A 14,576-nucleotide genomic window follows, 5' to 3' on the forward strand; every position below is an offset into this window, starting at 1 on the left:
TCCCATGAAATGAGTAACAAAAAGAAATGGCTTTAGAGATCCAGGAGGAAATGGTTTGCTTGGAAGCAGCTAAACCTAGAGATCTGGGATGAAAAGAAATAAAGTTGCTCAGACTTGTGAATGGCCTTAGTCTTATCCAAATAATACCTGAACTGTCTGTGCATATCCAAGGTGTGAAAGACCTTCTTCTGCAGACTGCAGAGAAGGAAAAATGGTAGGCAAATTGAAAGTTTGATTAAGAGACAATTCATTAACCACCTTTGGCATAAAAGAAGGATCAGTACAAAGAGACACCCTATCCCTATGAAAAACCAAAAAAGGAGGGACAACCATAAGGGCCTGAAGCTTAGACACTTTCTTAGCTGAGTAAAGGGCCAAAATTGGAACAGTATTCCATGTAAAATCATGCAAGGAAATTGAAGCTGCAGGCTCAAAAGGAGCCTGAGTCAATTTTTCAAGAACAAAATTAAGGTCCCAAGAAGGAGGAATAGGTTGCCTTGGAGACCTAATATGAAGGATGCCTTTAAGAAATTGTTTGACCTCAAACCTAGAGGCCAAAGGAGGAATCAAAGTCAGACAAGCAGAAATAGCTGAAATGTGAGCTTCATCTGAAGAATACGCCAACCCAGCATGGAGCAGTTCACACAAATAAGTACCAGAGAAATCTGCACAGAAAGAGGATCCTGATTATGAGCAAGACACCAGACAGAAAATCTCTTCCATTTGGACACGTAGGATTTCCTGTTAGTGGGATTACTGACCTCCTGCAGAACCTGAAGCATGTCCTCAGAAAAAAGGTACATAAAAGGGATCAAAACCCTATCACCCACAGTATCAGTTGAAGAGTGGACAAGTGAGGATGGATGAGAGACCCCTTGTTTTAAATAGGTCCACTCTGAGCTAACTTGTGGTGATAGCCCTTGGCTAGGTGCAGAAGAAGAGGGAACCAATGCTATCTGGACCAAAAGAGTCAACAGCAACATTTTGGGAGAGTAGTGTTGTCTATGAGAGGAAGAGGAGAGAAGGCATAGAAAAACATCCGCTTCCAAGAAAAAATAGGGCATCCACATTCCATGCCAGAAAACCTGGGAGTGTCATGCAAAAAAAGTAGTTGTCTGTTCAGACGGGAGGCAAAAAGGTCTTCCTGAGGAGTACCCCACTGGTGGACAGTATCCAAAAACATATCTCTGTGAAGCATCCACTCATGAGCCTGTGTTATGGACCTTCTCACAGAGTCTGCCACAATGTTTTACTCTGAAGGAGTATAAACAGCATGAAGAGTCATCTAAAATTGGACAGCCAGATCCCAAACTTGAAGGGCTAATTTACACAGAAGGTAGGACCCCCCCCCCCTTGCTTGTTGATGTACCACATCACTGTGGTATTGTCTGTAAAGATTTTGAGAGGCCCTGAAAGAAATAGCATGAAAGGCCTGAAGAGCAAGGAGGAGAGCACTCATCTCACTGATGTTGATATGGTCTGTCCTCTGATGAATGGGCCAAAGACCCTGAACCTTGAAAGGGCCAAAAGAAAGTGCCTGAGAGGGGACTAGGGGCAGAAAAGGCAGTCCTGAGTTGAGAGACAGCTCATGACTCTACCACTGAAGCTCTAGTTTGAAGCATGGAAGAAAAGAGATTAGAAAGCCTAAAGGATGGCAGGGTTGAATCCATATTGACTTTAGGAACCAGTGTAGCATCCTTATATTGGGTCTGACTAGAAGTAGCATAGGAATGGTGCAAGCCATGAAACCCAGAGCCCTTAGAAATCCCCTAGGTGTAACTGAGACTTGAAGAAGGTATTGTAAAAGACAATTAGAGCAAGAGCCTTGCGTGGTGGCAGGGAAGGCAGCATAAGAATCGTCTGGAGCTTGCAACTGAGAAAAACATTGTGAGGAGGAGTCGGTAAGGGTTTCTGGAAAATTATTGTAAACCCTAGGCTTTGCAAGAGGCAAATAGTATAGTGAAGGTGCTGATGCATGGTCCCTGGGGAGGAAGCCTGAATGAGCAAGTCGTCCAGCTAAGAAAAGATTTGTATCCCCCTCAACCTGAAAAAGGCAATCACAGGAGTGAGGTATTTGTTGAAAACCCTTGGGGCAGTATTGATGCCAAAGGGCAAAGCAGAGAACTGAAAGTACAGGAAGAAACAGAGAAATGCAAATAGTCCCTGAAAAGGTGGATGAATAGGGATGGAAAGATAAGCATCCTTGAGATTCAGAGAAACCAGGAAAGCCTGAGGAAGAAGAAGAGGAAACAGAATCTGAAGGGACAGCATCCAAAAGGAAGGGATCATCAGAAAAGTGTTGAGCTGAGAAAGGTCCAGAATGGGCCTCCAGTTGCTTTCTTTCCTGGGAACCAAAAGCATTCTGGAATAAAATCTCTTCCCCTGCTGGGGAAAGGGAACTGCTTAGATGGCACCTTGAGACAAAAGGCACTGAAGAACATTTGGAAAGGATGGCAGCTGTTCTTGAGGAGGTGTGTGACTTCCCAGAAAGGAGGAAGGGATTTCCACACCATGAAGTATCCCCAACAGATGATGGGTGGAACCAAAGAATCCTGTGTGATTCTCAACCAGATGGGAAGAGACAGGGAAACACAAAGAAAGCGACCTGACTTAGGATAGAGGAAGCAGATAGGCAGAACCTGGCTGGTCTTGAAAAGGAAGTTTCTGAGTAGTGGGAGTCTGAGTAGACTTAGCAGTAGGAGTCTGTCTGGAACTTTTTTTAGCTTTGGGAAAAGGACGAGACTGTTTAGAAACAAAAGCAGACTTAGAGGGATGATTCCTCTGAAATGTAGTAATAGGAGAAATAAAAATATGCTTCAATTCCTGCAAGGCCTTGCCCTTTTCCTCAAGTGACTTAAGAAGCTCAAAAGAAGAGCCAAAGAGGTTTTATTATCAAGGGAGCATCCAAAAATGTAACCTTAATATCATCAGGTAAAGATTGGAAGTGAAGCCAAGAGCAGTGCCTCAACACAGAACCAAAAGCAACTGTTCTAGAAGAAGCATTAGCTGCATTATATCTATATTTAATAGAATGTTGAGCCACTTAGGAAGAGGAGCCCAATGAAGAGAAGGACGAAACCTTCCCTGAATTGAGAAGCTGTTGAAAAAAGTGTCCAACAGGGCATCCAGGACCAGAGGAATAGCAGAGGGCTTGTGGAACTCCTATCTAGAGGGGTTCTTAACACCTTTTCAGGATGTCAGAAACCTGATAATAACCCCATTTAAAGAATACCATCATATGCGAGATAGTATCTCCAAAAGGGAGAATTCAGGCTAATGGCATCTTCCTCCTCAGAACTAAAGTCCAAATAGAGAATGAATCTGAGAGGAGTATGTCAAAGGCACTTCCCTTGAATCCCAGTCCTTATCTGAGAAGTTCTGCTCCCTAGACTTCTTGAGTGGAGTAGAAGATCAAGGAGTAGCAGGGACAGAAACTCACTGGGGAGGCCTAAAGTCCACTAGTGCATTAAACAAGACTGGGTAAAATCCTGCCATTCATGCAGGAGATCCTTAAAAGCAGGAGAGCTGTATTTGTTTTCTGTTTCTTCTTTAAAGGGACGTCAGCCCTAAAGACCTTTAAGATTTGGACCCTTGTCAACAATCCATGTACTGGAAATCACCTCCCTAACAAGAATCTGCAGAACATCCCTTGGTCCCTCTGAAATTATCAGCAGAGGTTCCCCTTCAACATCAGTAAAGACATCTGCAGAGCCTCTGAGGGCATGCGAGAAGTCAGTTCCATGCCAACTGCAGAGGAATCTGATGGAACAGATGGGGGATCCTCTGGGCTTTCACCAGCCTCTAGAGAGATGTCCAGGGGAGGCAGTACAGAAGCCAACCTGTTTTGGTTGCCTTCTTAACAGATGGCTGACCTTTGGGATAGGAAGATTCCGCCGTAGTACCCTGCATCACCAAATTAAAACTTTGGTTCTCCAGGTAGGTAGACAAGGAGGAGAGACGACTATGAAGGGTCTTAGGGACAAATGCTTGATAAATCAAGTGCCTAGTATGGTTGTGAGAAGCATCCAAACAAAACAGACACTGCTTGTGACAGTCCATATGGGGAACCTGTCACTTACACTGACTTTTTCCCTCTCTGGACGACATATAAACTTGCAGATCAGCAAAAAAGTAAAGAGAGTTCAGACTGGTGGCAAACAAGTGCTGAGGTATGTACATCAGTACATCACCTTTATGCCCTACTCCATGAGCAGAGAGCATACGTGTGTTGTACGGCATCCTAAAAAACTTAAGGCAGGAGATCCCCTTTAGTGAAGAATACTGTAACAGTGATATAGAAGGATATCATGGCTCATATCGTGAAGCTCCATTTTACTATTATAGATTCCCTTCTTTACACCATTACAACTTTACATCTTTACAACTACTCTGGGATGAAGGATGGACATGCCTGCACACACACGCGCATACACACACACACACACGCGCATACACACACACACACACACACACACACACACTTTATCTGAGTGGACTGTCTCTTTGTATTAAAAATAAAGACAGAAGACAAAACTTTAGTGTGTTCTGATTCCCCAACACCAAAACTGCGAGTCTAAGGAGTACAAATGATTGGAAGTGTGTAAATGAGAAGAACAATCAGGTGGTCCCGCATAGACTGCAGTTGTTCCTGTATACCTGTACTATCTATACTGTACACTGTTCTCTCCGCTTGGCTTAAAAGAGAGTCAGATGGGCAGGAACTGCTCTTGCACCGCTAATTGAGGGTGGGTGGAGATTTTTATTTTTTTTTTAACCAGAGAGACTTTTCTTTTTCATTTTTAGTATTCCAGGTTGTGGGGCACTCACGTAGGTACAAAGTTTCACTGGGGGGGCACATGCCCCTGTGTGCCCCTGACTAGCCCCATCTCTGAGTGCAACTACTTGTTTATGTTTATTTACATTAACTATTTAACTTTATTTTATTAAATACATGGGCTGGCCCTCAGACCCTTTTTCACTCGAGACTAAGGCTCACTAGGAGGCTGATTCCTAAAAAGTGCATGAACACACTCCTCCTCCCAAAACAGTACTTAAGTAACCAAATAAAGAGAACCACAACTCAGATAAACTACTTTGTCAATTAAAAACTTTTTGGAAGCACCGACTGTGGTCAGAACATAGCAGCTTAGAATTAAAGTGCGTGATTTGACTACAACGATAAACACAGACCCACCAGATCACATTTAAAACTGGCGTACCATAAAGCTGTTGAATCCATGGAGAGGGCCCGTGTTGTGAAGCTGCCTCTCTCCATCATGATTCATACACAAACAGGCCAGTGAGGACAGATGAAGTGCAATTAAGTGCAATTACATCTTTTGTATTAATTTACATTTTAACTAATTTTTCCACTTATTTATGGATAATTTTTACAGGTAAGTGGGCTGGGTTCCAGACCCTTTTTCAGCCACAACTAAAGCTCACTGTGGAGCATATGCAAAATGAACAGCAGGAATACCTTCTTCCTGCCAACATACAGTACACAATCAGGCCAAGACAGGGAATGGGGAGAGTTCAGCAGCAATCTCACTGAACCAGAACTTGGACTTAAACAGCTGTATCAATTATAAACTCTTGAAAAGCAGAGGCAGTGACCAGTATAGGAACACAGCACTGAAGTAGTACATGGTTCAAACAAATATTAAACCCTGAACCTCTGGGACATGAGATAAAAATGCCCTAGGGACAAGTCCACTTACCTGGCAAATAAATAAAGTTAGTAGTTGAAATGTGAATGAATAAATTAATATTAATGTGTACTTGCAAATCCTTTGTTCTTATTGATCAGTTTGTGTGTGAATCACGTATATACGAGGGTAAAAGTGAAACTTCAAAACTGTGGCCAGTCCTCAGATGCCAAAGTGGTGATGTAGAGGGGATGGTTTGAGTTCTACTTGAAGCACACACTTCTATAATTCTGAACCTCTGGACTTTGATCAGCTTCCAAAAAGCTTCTAATTAATAAAGCATCCCAGTCATCTGATTTCTGGTGTAGGGAGATTGCTGACGCACTGTTTCCTTTTCCTTCTTTGTCTGTGATTACTTATAGATTATTTTGGGGAGGAGGGTGTCCCCACTTTTAATTCTGCATATGCTCTGTAATGAGCCTTGGTTGTGGATGAAAAAGGATTTGGGGACCATCCCACTTACCTAGTAACCTGATAGCATTATACACTAACTTTTGGTCCTATCTTGTAATGCAAATCCAAATACTACAGAAGGAAGGAAAACATACTTTTGTACTTTAAGAAAAGTGAGCTGGCTTGATGTAAAGTACAGTAAAATGTCTCACAGTGTCTGTGCATGTTAAGTAACTGATTAGAATTTATAGTAATTTGCTGTTGAAGGAAAAATAAAATAAGTACAATTAACAGGAATATTTGTACAGCAGCTCTTGAATCAGATACTGTCAAGTCAGTCATGTCTTTCAGTGGAAGTGTAGCTTGGGTCACATGGTAACCGGTGTTGTATTTCTCCCTTTCTTTGTTTACAGTCCTTGTTGTTAAACGGCTTCTTACCTGGGGATGAAGAGAATGTTCCCTTTGCCCTTTGTGAAGATGGAGCATGCCCAGAAGAGCAACTGGTAAGTTTTCCTTCCCAGGACAAACTGACAGCGTAGCAGGTGGTGTGTTATTTTTTCAGAGAGAAAGAAGACTTCTGCTAGCTGTTTTTGAGCCTGTAATCACTGAGATCTTTTCTTTTTCTTGTGTAGGTTATAATCCGAAGTCGTCTGGATCAGAGCATGGCAGAGAACCAAGAACTAAAGGTACAACATATAACCATTATTGTTACTGTTTACTTACTGCAGTTGCCAAGGACGTGCATTTTAATGAGCTGCTCAATGTACATGTGGCACTTTATTATCTGTTACATGATGGATGGTGGTGGTTTACTTTAAAAACATAAATGAAGAGGCTGTATTACAACAGTTCTCTTTTTCATGAAGAAGTTTTTATTCTTCTGAGAGTGTAATGTTCCATGTTATTTCTGAATATACTAATTGTCATAAAAGTAAAAAGTCACCTGTAAGAGAGTATCAAACCTGTCTTTCACTGTAAGGACCAGTTTTACTTGTGGCTAACTTGTGTTTTTGCAAGCATGTAGAAGTAAATGTACATTTTGTATATAAAAAGGTGGAAGCAAGTTTTGTTTCATTCATGAGACATATAATCCGTTATTATTGGTTTGAGCCACGGTCATCCCAGTTTAGGTGTGACACAGGACAGTACTGGGTGAGCTGAGCATAAACAGAAGGGTATCCTTTGTAATCTGAGTTGTAATACCTCCCAAGCAGACAAGAACATAAGACATCAGTCTTAAGCACTAACACAACTTCTAGTCAATGCCACAGTCTCTGTGTGTTTCACTTCCACTTCAACTGAAAACAGGGTTCTTTGATAATATGGTTACTTTAAGCACACTGTGGGGGATCAGTGCCGTCAGCACAAGGGGCTCCTTGTTTTGTCACAAAGTTCTAACAGATAATTCACCAGTGAGGTTATATTCTTTCATCTTAATTTGAATGACGTATGATTTACAAACAGATTCAGTTTTGCAAGTTCTTAGTGTGAGGTTAGTAGCATCTTCAAAGTAAAATTCCTGGTTTTCATCTTCAAAGTAGAATTCCTGGTTTTCACCTAAAAATAAAATGGGCTCACGAAAGAATACATGTGGCTGTTTCAGTCCACAGTGTTTTGAAGAGGAAGGGATAGTGTTGTTTAAGATATTAATAACATAACATTAACAATTATATAACAGTGCACTTGGACACATAATTAAAACACACACACAGGTTATTTGTAGTATGCAGATTAAAACTGATTTTTTTCCTTTAAGGGTAATGTTTTTCAGTAGAGAGAGATCTGTAGAACTGAAACAGTAACAAGTTGTCTGTAGAACTGATGCAAGCCTTTCTTTCTTTTTAAATAATTTGTTGCCATAAAGCTTTCCAGTATTGTTATATGCCAGCAGATGCAGAAAGCCCAGTGAAGCCTCCCTCCACCCATTTGCAAGTTACATTGCTGAATGGAAGGAGTTGCAGGTCTTTATACCACCTGATGGCTTCAAGGACTTGAGATTAAAGTAAAACAGAAGTTTTTGCTTAAGTGGTGTACCTCTCAACTGTCCAGGGAAGTAAATATTGTGGGAAGAAATAGCCAGGGAATTGTTATGGCTAGGTTTGTATAGGCCCTAGGGCCGATGGCCTAGTATCAACCTATGAATGTATTTACCTCTCCGCTGTTCAGAATTTTACAGAATGTTCAGATTTGTGGCCTTTTCCCCTCAGAATTGTTGATTTTCTAGCAACTAATTAATGATGAAGTCACTGTGCCTTCAAATGGTCAGTTATGATCAGTGTAAGTACTTCCAGTAAACAAACTAAAATTGACATTTGACTTTCAGATTTCATATCTTTCAGATGCTGCTTGGTAATGCAAACCCTGTTATTCTATGTAGTTTCTAAATTCAGATGAGCAATATTTAAAAATTGTCCCTATTTTCGGGTGGGGCTTTGTCCACCCATTATTTTTGGCTTTATCCAGAATCCATGTGCTATGAGGTTTAGAAGTATATTGTGTGGCCATACAAAGATGCCATTGGAAGAATACTTTGAATCCTTTGCATCACTGGTTCTCTTAAATAGAGGAATGGAGTGTTGACTTCAACACAGACAGCCCAGGATCGACTAGTGCCCCAGGCACTGGAGAAGCCAATTAGGAGGAATAGGAATGAATTGTCGATGCTAGCTTGCCTTTCCCAAGGGGATAGAGACAGTTAATCTTGTTAATATACTGCCATATAGCATTTGTCCATGATTACGGACTGCATGCTAAGCAGCACATACTGTAGCCATAGTCCAGTATGTGCAGTAGTGCACTTGTTTGGGAAGCCAGTCATCATAAGAGTGGACCCTTCAGCTGCTATGGGAGACCAGGGAACCCCCCCCCCCCGATTGCTACGTGGATACTTGCTTGAAGAGAAATGAATGAGCTGAACAAGTGTTAAGTTCCCCGACTGTTAGGAGACAGTGAGGTTAAAAAGCATTTAAAAATGTTTAGTCCTTAACGTCAATAGAATAATGCATGTAACTCCTTATGCAGAAGCGTAGCTAGGCCAGGGGAGATACTGCAATACAAGTAATCTGAAATAAATTCCAATTATGTACTTACTGTCAGGGATGAAACGCTACAGTGTTTAGTGTGAGACATTCTGACTGTAGCACAGGTTCCTACAATTTCAATTAAGAAGACAGCTTTTTTTATTCTTGAACACGAGCATGGGGAGATGACTTTTTTTGCTCTTCAAGAGGAGTTGAGGGCATGAGATTGTGGAACTGCTGTGAAAGATGTACTTGTGTTTCACTGTTGCAGTCATTACATTTGGGGTAATCTGCTGGCAGGTTGCCTTCAGTCGGCCTGAATATCAAGTCTTGGGTCCTGTGTCGGTTGCTGTCTCCTCTTCCATGACGTCAGGTCGGCAGGGGTATAAAACATGCAGCCGAAGCCATTTTCTTTAGTCTTTCTTGCCGCGCGGTGCTGGGAGCAGAAGAATTTCGTAAGTGCCGGTCGGCCGACTCCTGAAATTTTCGGATTCGAGTTTCAGAACCGAAGTCTTCAATTAAAGCTAAGTACCCCGTTGGGGAAACTTTTTCTTGCTCCATACCGACATCAGTAAAAGTTAATAATTGCATTACTTTTGGGAAGCAAATACCTCATAAGGATTTCCATTTGTACTGTATTCCTTGCCTAGGCCCAGATCATAACGTGCCTTGCTGTCGGTTTTATGCTAGATTTAACCAATGCACTATTAAGCGTCGGTATATCTCTGCTTCAAAATATTTTAGAAACAGATTTAACTACCCTGAAATGTCATCGGATAGAAATCCGACTACTGGAGTTCACAGAAAACGCAAAGAAAAGGACAGAGACAGACTGACGAGGTCCAAAACCGACGACGAAGCTCCTCCTAAGCCAGTCGCCAGGTCGCCGGTACTCAATGAGGAGCTTTCGCAGCCCCTGATACCCGCTACTTTCGAGTCGCAGGCCTCTACCGACACCCATGTGGAGTCCGGTATGCCGCGAGATTCTCAAAGTATTGTACCCATGGATGTCTCCCTCGGATGGGTCTGGAGCTGCTGAGCAGGCACCGGCTTCTGAGGGTATTTTCAGGCCTCAGCATTTCTATATAAAACCGACGCCAGCTTCAAAAACAAAGACAAAAGCATCTTCTGAGGCTAAAAAACTGACGTATGAGCCACATGCTCAGGCCTCTATGCCTAAAAAACAGATGATCAAAATGGCTGAAGACTTAATTACCTTGATCAGGGGTTCCCAACCCCCCCATGATAAGAGGCCTAGGCAAGACACTGATTATAAATCTTCAGATCAGGTTTCTATTTCTTCTGATTCCTATTCTGATCTGGAATTTTCTATACCACCCTATGAGGATTCAGATGCAGAGGAAACCATCCCATCTGCATCTCCTCCTGAAGGCTGTTATTTTGGAGAAACCTTGCATACTTTGAGGGAACATTTTCATCGGGCGAGTCAAGATTTCTCAGAATCAAAAAAGTGGCTTAGGGATTTCCTTCTTCTCCCTCAGCATAGGCCTTTGGGCATACCTCCTGTATTAGACATTGTTGATGATATGTTTTCGGAGTCAAGCATTGCTCCAGATTCCCTACCTCCAGCTCCTAGCAAGCCAGACAGATATTACAGGGTTCCTGACTCCCACAAATTTTTATTCAAAAACCCTGCTGCTGACCCTGAAACTATCTCACAGGGTCCCAAAGGTGTAAAGGCCTCAACAGCTAAGAATCTTACTCCCTCTGATAGAGATTCCAGGGCGCTGGATAGATGGGGAAAGAAAATGTATACGTCTGCAACCTTGGCAATTAGGGCCTTAAACTGCCAGTTTCGTATGCTTAAATATCAACAGCATGTTATGGGATTATTGAAACAGAAAATGATGTTGATTTCTGAATGTGCGGAAAATAAAGAATTACAGGAATTATTGCATGCAGCAGAACAAGTTGGAAAGCATACTTTGCAATGTGGTTTTGATTCCTTGAAGGCCTGCTGTAGGGATGCAGTTACTGGATCTGTGATTAGAAGGCATGCCTGGCTCAAGGAGCAAAATCTGCCTGATCATGTTAAAGCTAAATTGTTGGATGCACCTTTACAGCATGATACTCTGTTTGGTAATAAGGCAGAAGAGGTTTTAAAGAAAATGGAAGACAAAGCTAAGTCTATGCAAACTGTAAAAGACTTCTTACAAGTGCAGCCACCAAGATTCAGTAGACACTGGCCTACAAAAAAATGATCCTTTCCTGTGTCTGACAGAGCCTCATGGGGCAAATCCAGGTGCTCAAAAGGCTCCAGATATCAGTCACAGGGTTCTTACAGGTCAAAGCAATGGGGTGCCTCTACCTCCAAATCTGGAGAAAACAAAGCACAACCCTACAGTAAACAGTCTCAATGACTTCCCTCTGCCATGACCAAGCACTTATCTTTTGGCAGTCCCCTTAGGGGGAAAACTAGCACTTCATGCTCAAAATTGTCAGTTAATAACCCAGGACAAGTGGGCATTAAATGTAGTATCCCAGGGATACAGATTTCATTTCCATACCTTGCCAATTCCAAACGGTTGGCCAGATCTGCCACAAAATCAATGGGCAGAGGCACAGAAACATGTTAAGTCCCTCATGGATATGGGGGCTATTCAGCCAGTACCAGAACTAAAAAAAGGACAAGGGTTTTACTTGACTGTTCTTGGTACCCAGAAAAGACAATGCCTGGCGCCCAATACTGGATTTATCGATTTTGAACACATTCTTGGACATCCTAAAATTCAAAATGCTGACTTTGCAACAGCTTCTGCCCATGCTGGGCAGGAACGCTTGGCTAATGACTCTAGACTTAAAAGAGGCATACCTGCATATCCCAATAAGGGAATCGCGCAGAAGATACCTCCGCTTCAAGGCTGGTTTTATGCATTACCAATTCTCTGCACTGCACTTTGGCTTATCGACTGTGCCCACGGTCTTTACAAAGTGCCTGGCACCAGTAATTGCATTTTGCAGACAAAGAAGCATACAAATTTATCCTTATCTGAACGACTGCCTCATTCAAGCAGAGGACAAGAACATTCTTCTTCAACATCTGGCGTTTGTAAAAAGGCTTCTAACATGCCTAGGGTACACAATAAACGAAAAGAAATCACAACTGGTACCCTCTCAAAAGATTACATTCCTGGGTGCAAGCTTGAATACAACTGCCCAGATGGCTTACCTTACGCCAGACAAACAAAGGCAACTGACTATTTACTTCAAACAGATGGCAACAAAAACCCAGTTATCTGTAAGACAAATTCTGCAGGCTTTGGTGTTCATGGCATCCTGCATTCTACTAATTCCATATGCAAGACTGCATATGAGGAAACTACAGTGGTATCTAAAAGGTTTATGGAGTCAACATTGTTACAGTCTGGAAACAATGATTCCTCTCATTCCCTGCCTACAATAGGAGTTTCTTTGGTGGGCAGAGACATGTCACCAGAACTTGGGACGGTCTTTCACTCTACCCCCTGCCAACCAAACCCTAACTACAGACGCATCAGACTATGCTTGGGGGGCTCACCTGGTGGGGAGATGCATTCAGGGCATATGGAGCCCAAAACAAATGCATCTGCATATCAACCAGAAACAGATGTTAGCTGTTCAGAATGCCCTGACAGCCTTCAAGGACTTATTTCATCCAGGACAACTACTGATAAAGACGGACAATACCACGGTTATGTGGTACATAAACAAGCAGGGGGGTACACATTCCTACCCCCTTTGCAGACTAGCCATGGCATTGTGGTACACAGCCTTGACTTATCAAGTACATCTTCAAGCTCAATTCCTGCTAGGAAAACAAAATACTGTGGCAGACGACCTAAGCAGAAATCTTACGGACCTTCACGAGTGGAAACTGGATCCACAAGTCTTCAACATGATAACAGAGAAATGGGGGAGCCCGAACATAGATCAATTTGCCTCCCCCCAGAATTATCAACTGGGCAAATATTGCACAAGGACTTATCACAGACAAGCATGGAAAGTGGATGCTCTAGCCTTCAGTTGGAAAAAAACCTATCAGTCTTTGCCTTTCCTCCTCTGCCTGTCCTTCCTAAGGTCCTACTAAAGGTCAGATAGGAAAAACTAACTCCCTCCTTGGTACTTGCCTCAAGTACCTCATCTACTGTCTCAGCAGAACAATCAAATTCTGCAGAATCAGCTCCAAACTCTGAACCTGGCAGCATGGCTGATCATGTAATTATTCAAGCAACACCTCTCAGTAAATCTGTGATGGATGTCATTTTGGAAGCCAGAAGGCCTAGTACAGGAAAATCTTATGCTGATAAATGGAAGAGATTCTGTGCTTGGAACCAAGCACAAGGGACTGACACAGCAAAGCCAAATATTCCTCAGATTTTACAATACTTGACTGAGATGCTTGACAAGGGCCTATCTTTTTCATCAATAAAAATCCATGCCTCTTACATCTCGGCTCATTACACAGAGCCTCCCATCTTTTCTCACCCTCTGCTAAAACAGTATTTTAGAGGGGCCAAAAATGTAAGGCCTCCCAGAAGATCACCAATTCCTGCATGGGATCTCAATTTTGTGTTGGAAAAGCTCACCCTGCCTCCATTTGAACCAGCAGCTAATGCAGATATAAAGTTTTTATCTTGGAAAACAGCTTTCCTTCTGGCAATCACTTCAGCAAGAAGAGTTTCAGAACTACAGGTCCTCATGGCTGTGGAGCCTTTTATTATATTTTACCCAGACAGGGTGTCCCTCAGGACCAATCCTTCCTTTATGCCTAAGGTGGTATCCAATGTGGCTCTTAACCAAACTATTCACCTGCCAACCTTTTACCCAAATCGCAGAACAAGGGAGAGTGGATTCTGCATTCCTTGGACGTACATAGACAACTAAGATTCTCCTTAAACAGGACCAAATCTCTAAGAAAATCTGAGCAGCTATTGGTGGCATTTGCTGCAAGATCAGAGGGAAAGGCTATTTCAAAGCAGACTATTTCAAAGTGGATAAGTCACTGCATTCGTTTCTGCTATTTGCATCATGGTAAACTGGTGCCCAAGGGAATCAGGTCACATTCCACCAGGGCTGCATCTACCTCAGCAGCTTTTCTCAGAGGAGTGCCAACCAAAGATATTCTAGAAGCTGCTACTTGGAGCTCTGTTCATACTTTTACAAAGCATTATCATTTGCCTCTCTTCTCTAAGTCCAGGGCAGGCTTTGCCACTGCAGTTCTACAGGGCTTTATAGCTGCTCCTAATGCTATTTAGTTCCAGCCTCCCATCCATAGCTTTGGGAATCTACCCAAATGTAATGACTGCAACAGTGAAACACGAAGAACATAGTACAGTTGTGTACACTTACCATAAATGTAAATGTTCGAGTCTATTCACTGTTGCAGTCCTGGTTACTTACCCGCCATCCCCCTTTTTTCTAGGACTTCTCTTTCCTTCACTATATTCTACAGCCT

General features: G+C 42.4%; 1 protein-coding gene across 2 annotated transcripts in view; it reads left to right on the plus strand.

The window, feature by feature from the left end:
* DIXDC1 (DIX domain containing 1) overlaps nt 1-14,576 on the plus strand; it is a 1,310,681-nt gene that overhangs the window by 1,018,108 nt on the left and 277,997 nt on the right. For both annotated transcript variants that reach the window (XM_044081011.1, XM_044081010.1), the window contains 2 exons: nt 6,515-6,604; nt 6,734-6,787. In XM_044081011.1, coding sequence (XP_043936946.1) covers nt 6,515-6,604; nt 6,734-6,787 — 144 coding nt within the window. The remainder of the gene's footprint in view (nt 1-6,514; nt 6,605-6,733; nt 6,788-14,576) is intronic.

Source organism: Protopterus annectens, chromosome 8.part0 (genome assembly GCF_019279795.1).
Source record: "Protopterus annectens isolate FY-2018-M chromosome 8.part0, PAN1.0, whole genome shotgun sequence".
Taxonomy (NCBI): Eukaryota; Metazoa; Chordata; order Ceratodontiformes; family Protopteridae; genus Protopterus; species Protopterus annectens.